The sequence below is a fragment of the Simochromis diagramma genome, unplaced genomic scaffold (assembly GCF_900408965.1).
Source record: "Simochromis diagramma unplaced genomic scaffold, fSimDia1.1 OVJJ01000419.1, whole genome shotgun sequence".
Classification (NCBI taxonomy): Eukaryota; Metazoa; Chordata; class Actinopteri; order Cichliformes; family Cichlidae; genus Simochromis; species Simochromis diagramma.
In genome coordinates this window covers 862346-884098 of record NW_024387244.1, presented here as the reverse complement: position 1 = coordinate 884098, position 21753 = coordinate 862346, and the positions used below count along the sequence as shown (strand labels likewise).

The 21753-nt window shown below is 46.9% G+C and overlaps 1 protein-coding gene across 2 annotated transcripts in view; it reads left to right on the top strand.

Moving 5' to 3' along the window:
* Positions 1-21753, top strand: part of insrb (insulin receptor b) — a 52355-nt gene that overhangs the window by 13765 nt on the left and 16837 nt on the right. Inside the window, exons 1-2 of one of the 2 annotated variants that reach the window (XM_040052836.1) lie at positions 2617-3589; positions 5981-6529. In XM_040052836.1, coding sequence (XP_039908770.1) covers positions 6073-6529 — 457 coding nt within the window. In that variant the 5' untranslated portion in view covers positions 2617-3589; positions 5981-6072. Of the gene's footprint in view, positions 1-2616; positions 3590-5980; positions 6530-21753 lie in introns of those variants that run through there. The other variant, XM_040052835.1, reaches the window with a different exon arrangement.

The following is a 21753-nucleotide window of genomic DNA, read 5'->3' as shown; positions in this document are numbered from 1 at the left end:
TCGGGCCCTCAGTTTGAGAACGGCTGATTTAGGGTGACAGTTAATCACAGGGCGCACTTTTTCACACTTATTGAAACAGTCTGTGCTGATTTAAAGCTGTCAGAGTTTACTGTGATTCAGCACAGGTCATATGTTGTCCTCCATAACTTATATATTGAGTTATACATTTGGTGTTTAGCTAAAGGAAAATCAGGTCTTTTTGTATTGAGGCAGGATCGTGGTGTGTTTGGTGTTGATCCAGGATCAGCACTGACCAGTCATGTTGCTGTGGTGTCGTAGGTCTGCGCTGTATCAAGTTAGGTTTGTTGTTAGCCAAACTTGGCTCACTCATCACAGCATTAGCTATTAGCTGGGCTCATGCTAACTGAATAGTCACACGTCATTGGTTGGTTGCGACGTTAATCCTGGACACTAACACCAACATGGGAATATCAGAACCTCTGAAGCTGTTCCTGATGCTCCCAAACTATCATTAAAACAGCAGAAACCACCGACTAAACTGCAACAGTTTATTCACTTTGATAAGCCTCATAACTGTTCAAGCAACAAGAGGACAAACTTTTCTGATTCACCCTTTAATCTCCTTTTAGAGGCTCTAACGCTCCAACTTCTCTTAAAATCCAAGCTTCTCTCTGCTCTTTCTGTTTGTTTGACCCCCTCCCCAAATATACCTCCCTCCTCCTCTTCATTCCTGCTGCCAAATTAAGTGTCAAACAGACAAGGCAGGCGGGTGGATGGCCCACATGTCTCCTATAGAGGTCTGCAGTGTGGTACAGAACATTTCAGCAAGCGCTCTGTTATCCCCCCACCCCCCGTTCATTAGCGGCTAATTGGGTTGTTATTGTAATTATGAGATGCTGTACGTGTAGTGAGGGCACCGGGCTGTTCCCTGGTGGGTGGTCCTCTGTGTCGGTGTGGGCTGTAGAGGGATCACGGTCATTGTCCCACCTGCATTCGTTTTATTGGGTTTTATTTGTTGTGTTCTTTAACACCAGAAGCGTCCAAATGTTAAATGAAAATGTGGATTTCTTGAACCTGTTGAATCCTTTTATTTATACTTTAAATAGAAATAAATATTTAAATATTTTAAAACCTTTGATGTTTTTATGTGTTGTAGATGAACTTGGGTAGGGCTCTCGTGCGCGCGCGTGTGTGCGTGCGTGCGTGTTAGGGCTGCGTCGACTATCAACATCGTCGACGACTGATTTAATAGTCGACGCGTCGTTTGAAGCTTTGTAAGATCGCAAAAGACGCAGGAATAAGTAGTAGGATTTAAGAGTGTAATAACGGACTGAAACAGAAGATGGCAGCACTGCATGTACAAGGATGCCAGCTGCCGTTAAACCCCGAAGAAGAAGAAGAAGCTGTCCCAGAATTCATAGCGCAGCCCAGCTCAGTTTCCAACAATGGCGGCAGCTAGTTAGTTTTAATATTACTCTTATTATTCTTTCTCAGGCGAGAATGTAGCTGTGTAAACCTCAAATATCGGCTCAGTTTATCAAGACACCACATATTTTCAAAAGCGCTCCGACGTTTTCGGAGACGTCTGTTACCCACTAGCTCGATAGCTAGCCGGGGGCTAGGCTCACTAGAGCCGTGAGAACACCGGACTCCTGGCAAATCGTTTTCAAACCCACCGCCGTCTTTCGCTACTCAGGTTAAATGGTAAATGGCCTGTATTTATATAGCGCTTTACTAGTCCTTAAGGACCCCAAAGCGCTTTACACATCCAGTCATCCACCCATTCACACACTGGTGATGGCAGCTACATTGTAGCCACAGCCACCCTGGGGTGCACTGACAGAGGCGAGGCTGCCGGACACTGGTGCCACCGGGCCCTCTGACCACCACCAGTAGGCAACGGGTGAAGTGTCTTGCCCAAGGACACAACGACCGAGACTGTCCAAGCCGGGGCTCGAACCAGCAACCGTCCGATTACAAGGCGAACTCCAAACTCTTGAGCCACGATCGCCCCATATATAAATTAAACATGATATATGAGTCACTTAGATAACTTCAAAATGTTATTGTTTGGCTTTTTTTAGTATTTTATTTGTTCCTGAGTAAATCGGTTTGGCTGAGATTAAAGTTATAGTTTTTACACAGCTGAATAAACATCAAGCAGACAGCTGATCATCAGAAGTGTGAGATGCTCCAGAATTTACTCCGGTGTCCTGTTATATTTTAGATAGCAAGGAGTTTATTAAACTTCACCGAAACAATCTGCAAATTTCATTACAATTTAATAAACTATCATCTTGTCTTTATTTTTAGTTAGCACAGACCTTACACACTTAAAGCTGTAAGCTAATGATAGTTACATAAGAGCAGATGCTGCTGGTGTACCAATGGATGATGATCTGATTAGTCGACTAATCACAAAAATAATCGGTGACTAGTCGACTATCAGAATAATGGTTTGTGGCGACCCTAGTGTGTGCATGTGTGTGTGCGCATAGCGGCTCTTCATTCATGCATGTGATCACCAACCGTCCTGTAGGTCCGTTACGTCACTCTGCGTTCCTGTCTGGGCTCAGGTTACACTTTCACCCCCCCCCCCCCCTTCACCCCTTGTTTTTTTTTTCCCATGCGACCCCCTTTCCTTCTAGCCACGCCCCTCCTCTCCCTGCTGGCTCACTCCTGGATCTCCTTGCTACCAAACCTGGGAGGAGAAGACTCTACAGACACAGGGGCTCTAACAACCAGCCCCAGACTGCTGTTCCTCCCTCTTGTCGCCTCGACCCCCCCCCAGCATTCACTCCTGTCAGTTGAAAGCAAGCCTCCATTTTGCAGTAGAGGCTGTGTGCACGTCCATGTGCTGCTTGCCCTCGTGGCCCTCTAACATTTCTTTGTGTCAGTGAAGCTTGCCGTCAGCATGCCGGGCGACCAGAAAGGCCTCGCTGCCTCTCACGTATTTCTTACCTGCGCTGTTTATAAAGAGAGCCCTCCATGTGTAAAGGGCTCGAGTCCTCTTGGTGTGACTTGAAGATAACTTTGGGCAGGGGTGAGTTGCACCCTGACCCCTGTGCAGTTGCGTAACAGTTTATGTTGTTGTGTTTCACAATAGGTATCCGGTTAGTGCTGCAGGCTGACAGCGAGCGGGTGACCTGTGGGTCTGTTCGATGTGTCCGTGAGATAAGGCAGGAGGGGCAGAGAGAGGTGTAAGGTTGCTGTTATCACGGCGACTTACAGCAACCGCCGCACGGCCGAGGAAGTAGCCCGTTCTGGTGTTTTGCGATGCAGGTTGCGCCGAGGCGTGGTCAAGGCACACCGGTTCGCTGATTGAGTTACTGTTGTTGTTTCAAACTCGAGTGTTATCTGATGAGATGCTTAACAGTTAAAATGGATTTATTGACTACTTTTATGAGTTGTTTTTGGCTGCCGGCTGCCGGCTCGCCGCAGGGGGAAGTACAAAGTTGAGCTGGTGGAGGCTGCGTCCACACAAACGTGGGTACATGCAGCTGCACAGTTTGTGTTGTTCTCTGAGCTTGTTGTGCGTCTTCTCACTGGAAGCAATCTCAGCACTGAGCTAAAGACAGTGAAGGATGTGATTTATAGGTGAAGCACAAATGTGCGTACTGGCCAGTGGGTACGTGGAGATGAATTATTTAATGTTACAGATTCTATTTTGCTTTTACTTGTTTCTTTTAAAGCTCGACACGTGTTCTTTCTCTGCTGCTGCACTGATGTTTGTCTTACTCGAGTCTCGCCTGGAAGAAAGGATATTTTTCTGCACTCTCTGTTTCTCTGAAGGAGTTACTGCAAACAAGCGTAACGCCACTGCAGATATGGCATCAGATATTTTTACTCTTCAGTCTTTATGTTTTCGGAGGAAGGGAAGTGTGTTCCTGTGATTACAAGTACGAGTTTAACTCGACCTGCAGCGTGAATCTGTAGTAAATGTGGTTCAGTAGTTTACTGGTTTTATAGGCGGCTCTGTGTTATAAGCAGCCACTTTGTTGATGTGTGATTCTGGTCGTAGGTTGAACCTGAATTGTTGACATGTTTTTCATGCTAACCATTAACCAAATGGTGAGTTAATGGTTAGCTCTCACCTGGGGAAATGGCGTGCTCAGGTGAGAAGTCGGTTTCCAATCAATGTACTGCAATAAATCTTCCCTATTTTGGGATTCAGGGTTCAGTGTTATTGACGTCTTTTTTTTTAATGGTGTGTGCATGTGCGTGCGTTGTGATGAGGGTTCATGCATTTAGCTGCACGGAGCTCTGAGGCTGATGAGCGACTGAGAGCAGCGTGGTGCGCACAAGCTCGAGCCTGGCTGTGAGACTCACGTTCTCCTAAAGGAAAAGTCTGCATTAACAGAGTGAATAATTAGCATGAATTATTACGAGCTTCCTTCATTCTGAGTATGGGGAAGAGTTTTTTGTGCTTTCTTTTTTCTTTTTTCTGTCACTAAAGTGTTTAAAGGAGTTTTCATCGTCTGTCAGACGGCTGCCTTTGAATCAGCCGGTGCTGTTTATGTCCACCACCATCTGTTTTTAGGCCGTGATGGCTGCTGTTATGGCTGATACAGTCCATGCATAGTTAAATCGAGGGAGCAAATTAGGATTTTATGTCTCACAACTACTGAGTTTAATGGGCGTGCTCGTGAAATGTAAATGGGTGTGGCAACAGGGCAGAATCTGCGGTCAGCCGCCGTCCTCTGTGTCACCGTGTGACCCAGTAAATCACATCTCTTCCACTTTATACAGCAAGTCTGTTCATGTGAACTAAACACCTGCTCTGGTGGAGAAACATCCACGCTCTGTGCTTATTCCTGGCATTTGTGCTGCAGGCAGTTCAAAGAAACAGGACGTTTAAGGAGAACTGGCTGTGTTTATGAGGCTGGGGTGTAAATATGATGCTATGGATGGCAAAGCGTTCTTTCCAGTAAATGTGTGCGAGCTGGTTTCTGTCGTGTGACAGCTGTTGGTTTGGAGCCGCAGGTTTGCAAATGGCAGTGTTGTTGTTTTTGTGGCCGCTTTGCCGACCTGGAGTTTGAAACCTGCTTTGTCACGTCAACAACAGAAATACTGTTTTCATGGTTACACCTGTCTTGCACAATCAGAACGACGAAGTGTTTCTTCCTCCTGTAATTTGCCTTTAATGTGTTATTATGTGGAGCGAGAAACTCTCTGCACATCTCTCCCAAAGTTACTGTCTGCTGATGAATTCTCCACTCCTGTGATGCGTTTGTCTAAACGTAAGCTTGTGTCTGCACCAGCTGAAGAGTCGATCGTTTCTGTTAACCTCGTGGCTGCTACGCTCGATCAGGCGCTGCTGTACAATAATACTGCTATAGCCAATGAGACTGTGTGTGTGTGTGTGTGTGTGTGTGTGTGTGTGTGTGTGTGTGTGTGTGTGTGTGTGTGTGTGTGTCAGAGAGAGAAAGGCAATTGCGGAGAGTCTGGTTTTCGGACTTGAGTGGCCGCTTCGTGAATGTCTTTCTTCACCTTGATGCAGGTCGGCGCTGGTTTTGTGGCTGAAACTGGGAGAAAGAAGTTTGTACTGATGTTCACATCCAGTTGTTGTAATGCAGCTGCAAACTGAGGCCCTTTTGTCTGTTCATCCTGCCACAGTCGGGCTAATTGATGTGAATTAAAGCCAAAGCAACATTTTCCAGATGAACAGCTCTCTGAAGGATGCAAATGTCCCGCGGACAGGTTTTCATCGTCGCCGTGATGACAGGGATGAATGTAATAGGCAAATATTGTGCTGCATTCACCTGACCTGTGCAGCACCCTCGCTTCAGTCTCAAACACAGCATTTCCAGTATAAAGTCACAAATGAGCCGCTGCGTGCTGCAGTGTGTGAGAAACGACATCCATGGAAAATGTTCAGTCATCTGTGAAAACTGATTGTTCTGTATCAAAAGTACATTTGAACATTTCTGATTAAAAGAAGATTAATCAAGAAGTAATGAGCTTATATTAATTGAAACGTGCTTGTTTCTTATGCGCTTCCCTCTGTCTGTCCTTTCAGTCTGCTCGAGCAAGGACATCCGGAATAACGTGACCAACCTCCAGTCGTTGGAGAACTGCACCATCATCGAGGGCCACCTAAAGATCCTGCTCATGTTTAAGACCAGGACGGAGGACTTCCGCGGCCTGAGCTACCCGAAACTGCGAGTGGTGACGGACTACGTGCTGCTGTTCAGGGTCTACGGCCTCGAGACGCTCAGCGATCTGTTCCCCAACCTGACGGTGATCCGCGGCAACAACCTCTTCTTCAACTACGCTTTCGTGCTTTACGAGATGCTGCAGATGAAGGAGATGGGCCTGTACAGCCTCATGAACATCACCCGGGGCGCCGTGAGGATCGAGAAGAATCCGGACCTGTGTTACCTGGCCACTCTGGACTGGTCCAAGATCCTGGACTCGGTGGAGGACAACTTCATCGTGGCCAATAAGAATGAGAGAGAGTGTGGAGACGTGTGTCCAGGCATAGCCCAAGGTCAGACCATCTGCCCTCAGAGCACCATCAACGGACACTTCAGGGGACGATGCTGGTCACAGAATCACTGCCAGAGAAGTAAGTGTTTGTGGTCAGTCTTTAAACGTGCGCACACGATGATTCCTGCGTTCTTAGTGTGAGCAGCCAGGGGTCGTGGCCACGCCCTCTGATTAGCATTCGATGTGTGCAAGTGATCCGTAATTACAGGATCGGGATCTGCTTCGTGTGCGGAGGGACTCGAGTGAGATGCTGAGTCAGAAAACAGGAAACTAAAGCAGGCATTATGGGATGAAATGCCCTTTTGGAGCTGAGGTGAACGTTTGTTATAAAATTGTTTTGTTTTAATGTTTAGTAAAAAAGTAACAAAACCAAAAAAACATCTGTGGGTTTGCTCAGCGCTGCAGCCGCTCGCTCGTTCCTGCCATGAACACAGAGATCGTCCTCTATTGTAAGACTCGCTGAGAGGATGCTTATTATTTTGAAGGCGATTATAGCCTGTGTTGGTTTTTATTTTTTTAAACATTTTTCTTTTCTGTCTCGTGTCTGACAGACAGGCTAGCCTTCAAAGCGTGCCAGCCTCGGCCGTGTTTATACTCCAACTGTAGTCCCGCCTCCTCGATTGTCTGCCAGGTCTTACTGTCAGGAAAATAAGACAGGAAGTGCCTTTCTCCACGTCTCAGTCTTCCTCTCAAACATGATAGTTTGACTTGAGCAGATCGTTCACGACGCTGGATGTTTAAAAGGAATGGGACGTGGCTGCTATCAGTTGTATTTAAACTCACAGTGCAGCTTTTTACTGTGGCAAAGGTTTGAGATGATGATGTTGGCCTGTGCGCTGAATCTAAACGAAATGAAAACTGTAAACTCTCTGACTCGTTAAAGACGTCACGTGCACAGCAGCGAGCAGGTTTGATCCATGAATGTGTTTTGTTGTTAGTGATGCCCGAATGGCTCCACCTCGCCAAGAGCCAAAAGGAATTCTGTTTCCTGGATTTTTGGGGAGACGCTAACGTGACATCACTCCCGAACTCTGACATCCGAGTTTGGAGGTACATAAGTGCTGACACACAGATTTTTAAACAGCCTACCTGCTGTTCAAAAAGACGAAGGGCTGTCTCTAAAGGAGGAGGAGGAGGTACTGTTGACCTGAGGGTCCAGGATGAAATAAATAAGGACTTTGTTTTTTTTTTATGCACTGTGAGTCATGTGATCAGTCCAGTAGAATCCATATTTACTGCACAGCTGATTAGGTTTACCCTGTATACTCTAAATAAAAGTCAAACAGCTGTGTCCATTAAAAACAGCACAGACAAAAAGCCCACTGACACGGACGTGAGCACATCTGTTGCGTCAGGGCGCAGGTCTGACGCTGCGCTCTGCCTAATGTGACCGACACCAGTTTAGTGAAGAGCTGGGTGTCAAAGCCGGAGCCATTTCTAGAATATGATGCAGTGCTGCCTGCAGCGCTGCCTGCAGCAGCGTGTGTGTCACACACAGGGGTGATACGTGAACGCTGATGTATGGCTGATATGCTGCTCTGCTCTAAACGAGAGCTACGTCGCCACAGGCGTGTTTTCAGCCTACAGGAGCTGCAAACACGTGCTCGTCTGTTCTCTTAAATATTGCAAGCCGACGTGCATCTGCAGCCGTAACGAGAACAGCAGCGCAGTATCAGCAGTGCGTTTTGTATCCGTTCGATACTGATGCAGATGTGGCTGCAGATCCGCAGCGTGACGGAGAAACTAATGAGGGCTTCTGTGAATGAACGCTGGCAGTTTACGAACTTGGACATGTGCGAGCGTAGACGCATGCACGGGTGCGGAGCAGAGGAACATTAGACGGGGCATTAAAGTTTATGTGTGAGTGGAAACTGTGGGGTTGTTTTTGTTGTGTTTTTATAGGGTTGCAGTGGCCTTAGGTAAGAGCCAGAGAGAGCATGCATTCCTCTGATCTTACACTGCTGCGAGTGTGTGTGTGTGTGTGTGTGTGTGTGTGTGTGTGTGTGTGTGTGTGTGTGTGTGTGTGTGTGTGTGTGTGTGTGTGTGTGTGTGTGTGTGTGTGGGAGAGTTTGCACCTCAAGACATGGAACTTTGAGCCGTGCAGAGCCCCTAAATAACCTGTTCAAGCCGCATGTATGACCTCTGAGGTTCGTAGCCCAGTGCTGTTTGTGTGTTTCTGGTGTGCGTGTTTAGTTTGTTTGTTCGTATGTGCAGCTTCAGATGTGCAGCTCTGCTACAGTAGTTTCTCAGTCGGTTGCTTTCTGACCAACGGTAGCACGAACAGTCTGTGTTTCCAGCTGATGCTCTGGAGTCCTGCAGCGATTGGCAGCTTTTCTGCACCTAGTTTCTACCTGCAGCTCCGTGCAGGACCCTGCGCTATAAAGCAGAAAGTCAGAGTAACCGTGTCTCTGCTGAGGGTTTTTAAGTAAAGACAAAAAAATCTCTGACAGTGCTCAAGTATGGGATTGGCAGGAAGACGAATGCAGCTCACAAACACACCTCCTGAAAGGAAACGGAAAGGGTGTCGGATCAGTGGTGCTTGTGCATCTGTGACAAGGTGTGTAGGCATGATGATAATCTGTGCACCCACATGTTTCACCCAAGATAAGTAAAGTGACGACGTACACGGACCTGCTTTGATTTGGAACTTTTTCATCTGAGCTTTGTTGATTTATTGAAACGTGCAAACTGTGTGAAAATGCAACGTGCCTGTCGAATCCTGTTAGTAAAGATTTTTATTTTTAAACCTGCCATTTTTGCTTTCGTGCTCCAGTTTCCTCAGATTTTTTTTAAGGACACTTAAGTGCTAAGATGTGCCCTACCTCAGATTCAGAATCGCACACTGTTGTTCTGTAGTTTCATTTTTGTGACAACATAATTTAAAAAAACGGTTCTTTGCTAAGTTTTCTGTTATGCGTGGACTTGACACCGTTTCATGCCTCGAGTCGGGCGCCTTTCTGTGGTTAAACGATTCCGTGGAAAATAGTCAGGACTGGACTGAAAATGGGTAGAAAAGCTGAAAATGTCCAAAAGAAAATGTTGAAGGAGCTCCACGAGGCCCGGAGAACTACTCCTCAAGACCTCCTTTAAAAAAAGAAATGACACGAAAGGGGCGACTCAAGACTTTTGCACAGAACTGTAGAATAAATATCTCTCGAAAGTGGTTTAAATTCCCCCAGAAAAGTCGGAAGAAAGCTGTTTGACTGAGAGGAGACACAGATATTCACAGGTGTCTGAACTGAGTAAGGAAAAGGAGGTAAAGCGAGCGGAAACAAAGGAACAGTCAGCGACGAGCGAACGAGGGAACAGGAGCAAACAGTCGATCTCCTGTTTAGATAAGCTCTATCTGCTGCCGAGGCCTGGCACGCTGCGTTCAACCACACCAGCCTGCGCTCTGCTTGCACAACTCGCACACACAAAAACATCCACACAACCAGGAGGATGGAAAGCTTTTTGGGTCAAAGTTCACTCTGCCCACGCTTTGTTGTTTGCTGCCATTGTTTTCAGATACACGCAGCTAGTCACGGCTTCATCTCGTAGCGACAAACGGATTACCCGTGCCCCTTCGAGGCCGCCGCAGGTTAAACCGGTAACGGTGTTTCTAAATGGATCCGACTGCGTCATCTGAAATGACCTTGTGGTCCTCCTGACCAGAGTCGAATTCAGGTTGGACATCGCCCAGCAGCGGTGCTTTCAACTTTGTGACACAGACGTCTAAAAACCAGTAAAAAGGTGTGAGAGAAGCCGCTGCAGCACTGTGCACGCAGGTGTTTTCACTGGTAGTAAAACAGTGTAGAGGGGATTTTAGCGTGTCGCTGTAGGCATGTGTAAGCTGTACGCTTTGTTCTTTGCAAAAGGGGGAAAAAGCCAGTGTGAGGTTTCAGAGTTAACCAAGTTGGTGTCATTTTTCTGTTTGTGTGTGTTTATTGCCAGAGTGGTGTCCTGGCAACAGTGCACCAGGTATTTTTGTACTTAAAGACTTCAGAAGTTACTTTGCATGGCCAAGAAACCGATCCTGCAGAAATCTTTGCACATACAGATGAGAACGAGTACGAGTGTTTGCTCATGTGTCACAGTGTTTCTTTTTAAAGTGTTATATTGAATTCATGTGAAGTGTTTTGTGCACTGAGCACATGAGTGTCTGTGATGCTGTCTCAGCTGCAGCTCGTGGGCCTTTTCCTCTGATATTTCCATCAGTTTTACTTCTCATGCGATCAAATGAAGCCGGAGCGTCGGTCGGGATAAGACACGGTCCAGATCAGGGGGGGCAAAATAAACAGAGCAAAGCAAACATGGCGGGGCCTTTCAAGTGTGGCTCCCAGGTACACGCACAAACACACACTCGAAAGCCACAAACACACTTTTGCCAAAGAGGTGAGCGGCCCAGTTACAGGCGGCTACAGAGAGACAGAAATGACGGTATTAAGGATGGAGGGGCGCAACCGAGCGCTCTGCTCGCCGGCCTTTGTGAAAGCGTCTCTGCCTGACTCTCCTCTCTGTCTCTCTCGATCCTTCTCAGCTGTTTTCAGTTGTTTCTAATGAAAGGTAAACGGAGGAGTTTTCCTGCAGCGGCTGTTCGTAATTAGCTATTAAAGTCAGTGACACGGAGACGACGTGGATACGAACACAAAGGGACCGAGTGTCAGTTCTGTTAAAAGCTTTAAGGGAACAAGGTGTGTGTGTTTTTATCTATGTTTCAATGGTTTGTGTTGACACATGTAGAGTGTCAGTGGTGCATATCATTTCAGGTCATTATGGAGCTGTGCAGCAGAAAGCTGCTGCCCTGCTGAAGTATCGGTTTATAACCTTCCCGTGTGGATTCAATGCAAACTGTTACAACTCTTACGTGCGTTCAGATGCTTCGTTAAATCGGACGCGTCGCCGATCTGCGAAGCGACAACCTTTGCACATTTACTGAGTCACTGCTCTCAACACACAAGCCTCCATCTGGAGGAGGAGGCGAGTTGTTTGTCTTATATGCCTGCTGCGTTCCAGTCACCTGTCGAACACACACACACACACACACACACACACACACACACACACACACACACACACACACACACAGGTTTGCTTTCCCTCTGTCAACAACAGTTGGGACGAGTGTACCACGAGGAGGGAAAAGAACAAATGTATGGAGTAAATACCCGAAGGCCGTGTTTGTGTTAAAACTGTTTGGGAGATGCAACCAAATAATCAGTCAGGAGTCCCCCGGGCGACTTGAACTGTGACCCAGATGTTTTCTCCTCCTCTCCCTCACTGGAATTAGCTCGGCTGCCTGGAAGTGGTTAAATAAATAACTTGTACACAGTAAGACGAAGCAGAAAGTGGAGGATTTGCCTGCGCTCGTAACATACGGTGGTATTTGCGTAATGCGCTGTTTTATGCATCTTGCCGAGCTCTAAATGGTTAATCTCAAACGCCGAGAGTTTCTGAAGGTTTCATTTATTTGCTTCACAGAAGATTACAGCCAAATGTCCAGTTTTCTAGACGCTCTCTTTAGTCCTGAGTCCCGCTGCGACTCCAATGATTAAATCGAAGATGGTGTTTTGTTCATCGCCAACGATAGGACACAAATAATAACCAGTTCTCGATTAAAGCACGACTGAGGCCGTCCTGATAGTGAAACAAATCGGAGCGCTTCGCACGTGTTCTCGTTTTTCTCTCGTTTGTTGCCATAGAAACGGGAACGCTTCTCTCCGACGCTCTCTGTTTGCGATAGTTAAAGCTTCCCTGTCGTGGCTTGCATTACATCAGTACACGCACTCACTCGCTGTAGTGATGGATTACCATTAATATCTTATAAGGGACAAAGAGTGCAAGCGGCAACACTAAGAGAGGAGGAAGAGGGAAGCACAGAGACAGACAGATGGGAGAGGTAGCAGTCGAGCTCCTGCTTTCCTTCCCGGCAGCTTGCATCCTTGTTAACAAATCCAAATTAACTTTGATAAGCTGGCATCAGTTCTGTATGTGCATGTGCAAGTATGTGCGTGTGTGTGTGTGTGTGCGTGCACACTTCCCTCAGCCTCCATTTGTGCATTCATGAGTACAGAGTAGTGCTAGCTGAGCGCCCCGGGGGATCAGGAAAACTCCTCCCTCTCCTCTCTCTGCTTGCTCATCAATGGACTTGGACTTCCACATCCTGCTACACACACACACACACACACACACACACACACACACACACACACACACTGTGTAATGGTACAATTCCCATAGACACATGCACAAAAAATACGTGGCTGCAGACTAAGCACACTGACACCGCTGCCCACGTCATGAGCCTGGCTGCTAGCAGAAATGGTAGTAGCTCACATAGTGAGGAGAGGGCGGGGCTTCTGAGGATACGAGCCTTCATGGCTACTGCTTTCTTGTTTTGTTTTTAAACTCACGTTTATCATTTGTTAAATCAGTGCAGCTGGAGACCGAGAAGGAACTTGACGCCATCTTTAAGGACAACAGTGGTTTATCCGCTTAATGTGTCACTCGAATGTGTTTCCCTGTGTAGGAAAGCCTGCTGGCAAGCAAACAGTTGTTGCAGCCTGAGCGTCTGAAGGGACTTCCTCATTACTTCCTGCCTTTGTCCTGAAGTACTTCCTACTGCTGTACAGCTCCGGGGAAAAGCTGGAGAATTGAAGGAAGGGTTATGTACTTGTGAGGGTGGTGGATGGAAAGGGAAGATCAGTTAAATGATCATAGCCCTGCAGAGAAATGCTGCATTTGCTGTGTTTTGGCCGATCAGGTGACAGCTGCTTCTAGCTCTGACATCAGAAACACATTTGTTAGTGAGTATTTTCTATTCTACGGTGGTCCTGAGGGGTCAAACGGGGGAAAAAGGCTGCAAAAGCAAGCAGATGATGAATATATCACAAATACATAAGTAGGAAAAAAAACGCATCGAAAGCGTTTTTGGGGAGATGCTAACATGCTAACAGTAAACGTGTGTCTGCAGTATTTCATAAATCATCATTGAGACTTGTACCGATGAACCTTCAGCCTCTTCAGAGTGTGTTTTGGTCTTTGGGTTTCTGTCATCTGGTCCGTCACGTTAATGTGCCCCCAGAAACACTTCTGTTGTGCTCTGTGAGATTTTCTTTTCCGTTGTGTTTTGTCTGCTTTTTGCAGCACTTTTCTCTGCTTGGAGTTTGACCTTTCAGGGCCACCATCCATCCCCTCGCTCTGAGCTTTCACATCACTGCTAAATGTTCTGCCTTTAAACCCCAAACAGGTTCGCAGAGCTGGTCCAGAAAATGAGGCCACCCTCCTGACATCCTCACACACACCATGTCTTCGTTCCAAATATCTAAAACTCACGTTGGCCGTCATAAATAGAACCGTATAAATACTGGCAGCAGTAAAACTCGCCGTGTTCAACAGTAGCCCGCCGTCATAGAGTTGTCCCAACGTGCTGACAGGTGACAAATATAACCGCAGTACATTGTAACAATTAACATGGCGCTGACATTTCCTTCTGCTCAGTGAAGGCTGCTTTGACCTTTAACCTTAAATGTGTTGGTACTAAATGATTGCTGAAACCAACTTTGTTCTGTTTTCATGCATTAGCGGTTTGCTTTTGATGCAACTTTGGAAAATTCTGATTGCAACGACCATGAGAGACGACTTTATTCATATTTATGTCTGAAGGACTTTTGTCCTTTTTTTACATTTTCCAGTCATGACGCAGCAGACATGTCAGGCTAACATGTCAGGCTAACATGTCAGGCTAACATGTCAGGCTAACATGTCAGGCTCATCTTTGGGTTTTGGACAGAAATGTAGATTTGCTCAGTGTGAGTGAAACAGAGCTGAGGACAGAAACCAGGGTGACGGCAGTAAAACACATGACAGGCTGCCCTGGTTGAAAAGAAATACATTTAGCGTTACTGCACCGACAAGACAAACGTGGTCATTTTGTTCTGCACTGCTTGGATACAAATACATGCAGAATTGCAGTTTTGATTCTCGTATTTCCAAACTGACGTGCAACATTAAATCTGAAGTATTTTTATATAATCGGGTCCTGATAACAGTCAGTTCCTCCCTACGCCATCGACGGCTTTCGAAGAAGTCCCGGGTTCCTCAGCCGCAGCAGATGCAGCACCTACCTGCACATTCATTAACTCGCTGTAAAAACAAACACTGCTGGCTTCAGTGGAGCATAGATCCTCTGTGTTCATGCATACGTGATCTGAGAAAGTCCTGTTAGGGGCTATTAGTGCGTGCTGCGTTTGCGGTACGTGATGGTTATGCTCTGTTAAGTACTTGGAATTTCATGCCTTGCTTTGAGGTGGTAGAGTGGCTCGACTGAAGGGGTCGGGTGAAATGTTTGGACATTCAAAATTCCCGAGTTTTTTCTTTTTTCTTTTATCACCTCCTTGGGAAAGTACCGTTTCCCACAGTTTGAGAACTCTGTTTGATAATAAATGCATGCGCCTTGATTCGCTGTAGCAAAAAAAAGAAACCTCAAAAGTCAGTGCTGGAAATGAAACTTTGTTTCTCCTAAGCTGAACTCGTTTGTCCTCATGTGACCTCGCCATCCTTGAAGTTCCTTCCAAACCCAACTCTTTCCACTTTGCTCTGTCCAGACTCGGATCAGTCACTTCTCATGTCCTTGGCCTTAAAGAAATGCCTCTTTCCTTTAAACTGTTTAACAGGTTTCTGTTAGGGCAGAAAAACCCAGAGTGTCCTTCAGAGTCCTGCCGTACCCAGGATGCGTTAAGTGTCTGTGAAGGGAGCATTGACGGTCAGCCTATTAAAGGGTCACTCAGGCTTGGAGACTATCAGCAGATAATTGGCAACAACAGGTCACAAATTAAAAATTTGTATTCTGCAACTGACAAATGGCAAGTGGTTCCTGGACGTGGCTGGCTGTTGCTAGGCGAAATAGGTTGCAAAGTGCGCCAAAAGCCTCTGATTGGTTGGTAGCAGATTGCTCTGTTCACCCACATTTTGCTTGTGGTTAGTGTTTGCACAGAAATCGACGTCTTCCACGCAAAGTGGAAACTTGAAGTGTGGTCAAACTGGTGCCTCCTCGCTGCACCCAACACGTTTCAAAAGGGACAACTTTTATTTTGAAGGAGAACGTTTTCTGTTTCCTGTTCGTGTCATACTTTTCACACTCGCTACAGCTAGATGGCAAGTGTTTGCAGACACACCTTCAGATTTCAACTGCAGGTGAGCAGCAACCTGCTAGCAACCAAAGCAAGCTGAAAGTGGTTTCCACCGTAAACCTCTTTGTGACCAGTTTCATCTGGTGACTGTCAGAAACCATCCGCCAGCTTTTCGTCAACTGTTTCCATAGTGACCCGGAGTTGCCGGAGGGTCACTGACCGGTCTCCCGGCCTGGGTGATTGGGCTTTAGCAGTCAATCTGTCAGCAGCGTCCAGCAATGGTTTGCCAACCAGTCAAAGAAAACACATTTTTCCCCGTCGACCGATCGCTGCCATGTGTTTGCTGACCGGTCTTTAGGCCTCTGTGTCTGAGGTCAAAGGTGATACTTCTGTAACTTCAGATGAGTTAGTAACTGCAGAGGAGGATCACTGGGAGACTTTGGGACCACCGAGGCTGGGGGTGAGCGTATATAGAGGCAACAACACGGACACATAAATGGGTTCATGCGCACACTGCAGTGTGACTCACAAAGACGGGAGGTGCCAGTGTGGAGCGGTGCACGCGTTCCCGGCCGCGGCGCTTAAATGCAGACACGCTGGAAAAAGTATTGTTGTTTTTTTTGTCATCCTCCTCTTCACAACCACAGTGACTTCCTGCACTTTTCATATCTAAACTTAGTCATATTTTTCCAGGATGATTTATGAAGCAGTGTAAACTTCCTGATTTCACTGGCATCCTTATATTATTCAGATGAGCAGAGCTCCAGAGGAAGCTGTGCCATTAAAGGTTGTAGTAAAGTTTTCCATATTTAGAAACCCGCCAGCTCACCCAGTTTGCGGTGGCTTCATCACCCCTGCTCCGAGTACGTCGGCTGGCACGGGTCCAATGTGCAGACTTTCCTCTGGCCTGCACCTTCCACCACTTTTCTGTTGAGACTTGTAGCATCGGGAGCTCGTAGAGGCCGTCTGCCCGAGTTAGCGCGTAACACGTCTGATAAGAAATGTTTACGCACAAACAAAAGTGGGTGACACGCTTTAACGTTCACATGAACGCAACCTGTAAGATAAACTTCGGTGGCACCGGTGTTCGTGTCGTCACGCCGCGCTTTAGCGTTGGGCCTGCTTCCTTCGGACTTGTCAGTCCTGATGATGTCATACGGATCCGGCAGAATAAAAGTAGTCCTGTCCGTGAGGCCGCTTGGCGCCTTTTGTCATCTTTACTGCCAGCCTGATAGCTTGAACAGCGATATAAATTTGCTTTTCAAATATAACTACGCTTTGATAACCACGTGTCTTCTGTCGATAGCAGAGTGGTGACAGTAACAATGGCTGCTGCTGTCTCCCTGTTATCTCAGAAGTGCGAGCGGTTGCTGTCGTATGCATTGCACTTGACCGTCTCTCCTCGAGCTCTTGCTACACTCTGATGGCCCCTCTGCCCTCGAGACGAGTGAAAGCAGTGTCCAGATATCTGGTCTGTATAAGAGATAACAGCTGAGACGGAGCACTAAAGAGGACAAAAATATGGTTTTGCTTTCTCTCCATTTCTCTTCACTGCTTCTGATGCTCCACCTTATGGCCAGGATCCTCCCTCTGCACCTCCTCCCTTTTCCCTTTCTTCTCCTTTCTGTCCCCCGTTCTTTTACTTTGTACTCTCCCTCCTCTCCCCTCCCTCTCCCCTCCCTCTCCCCTTGCACGCTGTGGTATGCAGACATGCAGGAATTTCTGGGCCTCAAAATGATAGACCAAACTTGTCAGCCCTGGCTCCTGTTACTAAAGATGGCTGCTTGGCAATGTGTTTGCCGGCGATTGGTGCGTGTCTGAGTTACTCCCCATGTGATTGGCTGTAGCGTGTTTGTCCACAGTTCGTGTGTTGTTGGCAGAAGCAGTTTGCGAGCGCTCGGTGACTGAAAGCCTTTTCTTCTGCTTTCTCTGCGGCTCGGTTGTGTGTGCGATTTAGGATCACATGTGCTGCTGTGTGTTCTTGCACAGAGCATCTCACCGCTGGGTTTAGGTGTAGTGCAAAGGTCGTGTCAGTTATACCGATAATAACATGACCCCATTGAGTTACTGTACAAAGATGCACGTTTGAGAAAAATACTGGGTTTTAGAAATGTACATTTTTAGTTTTTGTGCAGTCCTATCAGCAAACACAGCGACGCACACGCATCATTTAGTCATCACTTAATGACATTCTCAAGATACATTTAACAGTAGTCTAACAAAGTAAGAAAAGTTGTATTTATAAAGCACCTCAGAGCCACTGTGAGAGATAAAGTTGTGTTTTAGCAGCTTTTTAAGCCACAGATCTCCGAGTCGGTGGGAGGCAGATCGGAGTCCGCTGTGGCAAGATGCTGCGTCTCCATTGGGTGTAAGCCTTGACCACCAGACCTCAGGGACCTGTGGGGATGATTGGACATGTAAAGCTCTAAAAGTCCAAACCAGCATCTTAAAGTGGGAGGCCAGTGTGAAGAGTCTGACCTGTCGTCATGTGTTGAGTTAAATCAACTAAAACAATGATACAAAATCTTGTTTCTTTTGTTCAGATGGCCGTGAAAAAACCTTGAGTCATGTTCAGGGATTTATTTATGATGAAATGTGTGACAGCAGCAGCTTGTATACACTACTACCACCTAACACTGTGTGTTTGTGAGGCCTTCAGGAACGTCTGTAGATTTCAGCTTCGACCGGTCTATGCTCTCTCTGCACATCTGCATGACACCGTGTACACATGCTTTGAAATTCGGACACCCTGGAGAAAAGAGCGGCTGTCATGTCTTCATATGTTGTAGTTTTGCCCTTATTGCCTCCAAAGTCAAACGTAAGCAAAAACCAGCTTTTCCACCATCTGTTGTGTTGCTGGATTAGTTATGTCAAAGCAGCAAAGCCACTTTTTAAACAGCCTCTGCACTTGTATATACTGAAGATGACATTGAGTAGTGCTCGTCGCTTGCTGCTTAATTTAGATTATGAACTAGTGAGCTAGTCTCTTACGATGAATGTGCGCGTATCACCCGCAGAGTGACGTCCGGCCCAGCTGATGTTTAGCGTGCTCTAGCCTCGTGAAGGCATTGTTGCAACTAAAAAAGGTTGTGCTCTGTGGCGCTGCTCGCAGCCTGTCACTCATGCATGCTGCAGTGCGCCGCACACACCTGTGGTCTGCTGGTATTTTGGATGAAGAGCGATGCACCTGTGCTCCTGTGCGTGCACTGAGCCTGTATATCATCTGTCCTCGTGTGATTTGTCTTGACATAAACAGAGTGGAATGAGGATCTTTTTTTTCCCCGTGTGGAATTTGCCGTCATGTGCTGTCAGTTTTCCACTTTTAGTGTGTGATGTGTAGCAACATCTGACCTACAGACTCTGAGTTTAGGTTAATGAGAACCAGGTGGAACCAGTATTTCCAGTGTGTGGACAACAAGCACGTGATCCTGTAAATCATATCGATCATGAGCGAGGAGCGGCGCACATTAGCGGACACATGACAACAACAACACCGTCCGTCAGCGGGCCACGAGCCAGCGAATCCAGTACACAAACCACCATTTTGGAGCTGCTGTTTCCTCAGTGTGGCTGCTTCTAAAATAAGAAACCCAGGAGGGGAAAAGCTCTCCAGTGAATCCTTCTGTAGTTTATACTGCTGCTGTTTTTACACGATACACGGTGCTGGAATTGCAAAATGAGTGTGAAGTTCAAGCTGTTCCTTTGACAAATGGCTTTGCTTGTTTCCCACATAAAATATAAGCCCCCAGGAGGAATGCTGGGTTAAGTCGCCTTTATCGCCAACCATCTCTCTTCCTGCTGCCTGCCTCGACCAATAACAGCAGAGCGAGGGGGGGCTGGTTCCACTGAGCTCATGGGGGACAAGGATGCAAGTTTGCGAGCTGAGTTTTAATGTCCATGTGCAAATATGCGAGCAAGGCCAGAGCTGCGTCCCATTGGCTGTTTTTGTGCCTCTTTTACTCCCAGGAGGCAAGAAAGGGAACACTGAGGTACTGGGCCGGGGCTAGAAAGAGGGCGATGGTCGGCATTACCACAAAGGAGGTGGAAGCGTTGGGACGGGTTCCTGTTTGTCGGTTAAAGCAGAAAATAATCTGTTGCACCTGCGATAAATATTTTACCTCATGAAACTTTGTACACTGGTTGTTTAATATTGAAGATGATGCTGCGTCAGCGGAGCAGCCTGCGACTGCATGGACGTCCACCAGCGTCCTTCTGAACATCAGCGGTCCCTCTGATGCAGCTCGGAGTCTGTGCGCCTTCAAGGTCGCCTCTGCGGTTGCGACCCCTCTCGTTATTGGATAGCAGTGATGGATGTGGAGAACAGCTTGGATGACAAACTCAGCTCCTAGTTGTCTTCGGCTGGACGTATGTCTGTAGGAGGCACTGTCTGGCGCTATACTGCACGTGCTGATTGAGACAGATGCTCCCGGCTCTTTGTCTCGCGTATACCGCTGACGGAGATAAATGAGTCAGTAGCTACGACACATGGAGCGTCTCGCTAGTTCAAGATGATCGTATCTGCATGGTGGCTGTTTGTTTGATCTTTAGGAGAAATATTGAAATTGATCTTTATTGGAGTTGAAATAATTTTGACATTTTGCGTTTTTTTTACAGGGTAAAGTTGATTTAATTTGACTGAATCTTATAATAACACTAATAATTATGTTTCCTATTTTCATTAAAGCCTTTATGGCTGAATTGTAAAGCAAACCAAACTGATGTTAGTTCAGCTACCAGCTGAACTGATTCATGTCAACATTAAGTTTCAGCTCATTGTAAATCTTTTTTCTCTTGTTTTAGAGCCAGCTCCCATTTCTTAGTATTTTGCGTCAGAGGAGCCAGACTTTCACGAGGGTTTTATAAAGTTTTTCTTTGTACGTTGGCTGCTTTTCCATTCATGTTCAGTCTAGTCCTTGTACCTGACCATTTTCATAGAAATGCTTATGCACTCGCTCATGAATCTCTCAAGCATAAAAAGACACCTAACCTAAGCAATGAACCGGTGTTGTGTCCGCACACAACCGATAATTTAGCCGAACTCTTCTCACAGAAAGGCAAAGAGCGCTCGTCTCACAGAGTTCACGCTTATATCCTGTCTTTACATGCAGGTTTGAATGAGTGGCTGCACTTATCTTCTGTTTTCCTAGTAAAATATAAAGAAATGAGCGTCGGCGTTCTGGTCTCACAGTTCTGTGTACGGCGAGAAACAGGACGGTCTCCTCTTTGTTACGTTTGGTCAGCCTGTCGACAGGTGAACTCGGCCGCGGCTGCTGATGCCATCGGTCAGCGGCACCTGTTTACTGTCTCCCCTCGACCGCTCAGACGCTCCCCTCTGTGCTGATTTAATTTAGTCCTCATTCTACTTTTTACAATCTCATTACCAAGACGCACACATCCACGGCTGTTTACCTCCGCCTGTCCAATGTTCTGCGGCGGAGAATCACATCTGTTGTACAGCGGCGTTGTGGTGTCGAAGCGAGTATCATATTTAGAAGCTGGCCGCAGAAGCTCGGGTTTTACTGCACACTAAAAACTCATTGAACACTTTGTTCTTGCTTATTTTGTTACGCCGCGAGCAGCCGAGCGAGCTGCGTGCTTCGCGAAGCTCGTCGCTCACGTTTTCCCCATCGCTCCCCGGCGACGGGCGCTGGAGCGGTTTATATAAAAAGCGCACTTCCACAAACTTCTCCCCGCGCATCACATGCGAACGTTCTTCCTCCCGCTCACACACGGATCTGCACACCAGCAGCATTTCTTAGAATAACAGCGGTGCAGCAGCCAGCGGAGCTGCAGGGCGCCGGGCTCCTCTGTTTGCTCTCATCGTGTTTGTTTTGGCAGCAGCTCGAGAGAAAATTCTTGTCTTTCATTGTTTGCTACGTTTGTGTGTAAATCTGCTTCATGGTTCAGTTACTCTAATGCGTGATGTTACGCTCACACCTCCACTTAGGAGCGTGATGTTATTCACGCCGCTGGCCTTGGTGCGGTATATTCGGAGCCAGTTGGGGCTCGAGGATCGTTGGTTGGATGGAGTCTGGCTGAAGTACGTAAGCTGTCGTTTTCAGTCTGTCACAGGGAAAAGACACAGAGCCGAGTTTAGGAGCTCAAGCGTGGACTCTGGTGCTTATTTCTTAGAAATGCTCTCGCTGTATGACTGCAGTGTGCCGTGTTATAATAATAGGATCCTGTGAAGCAC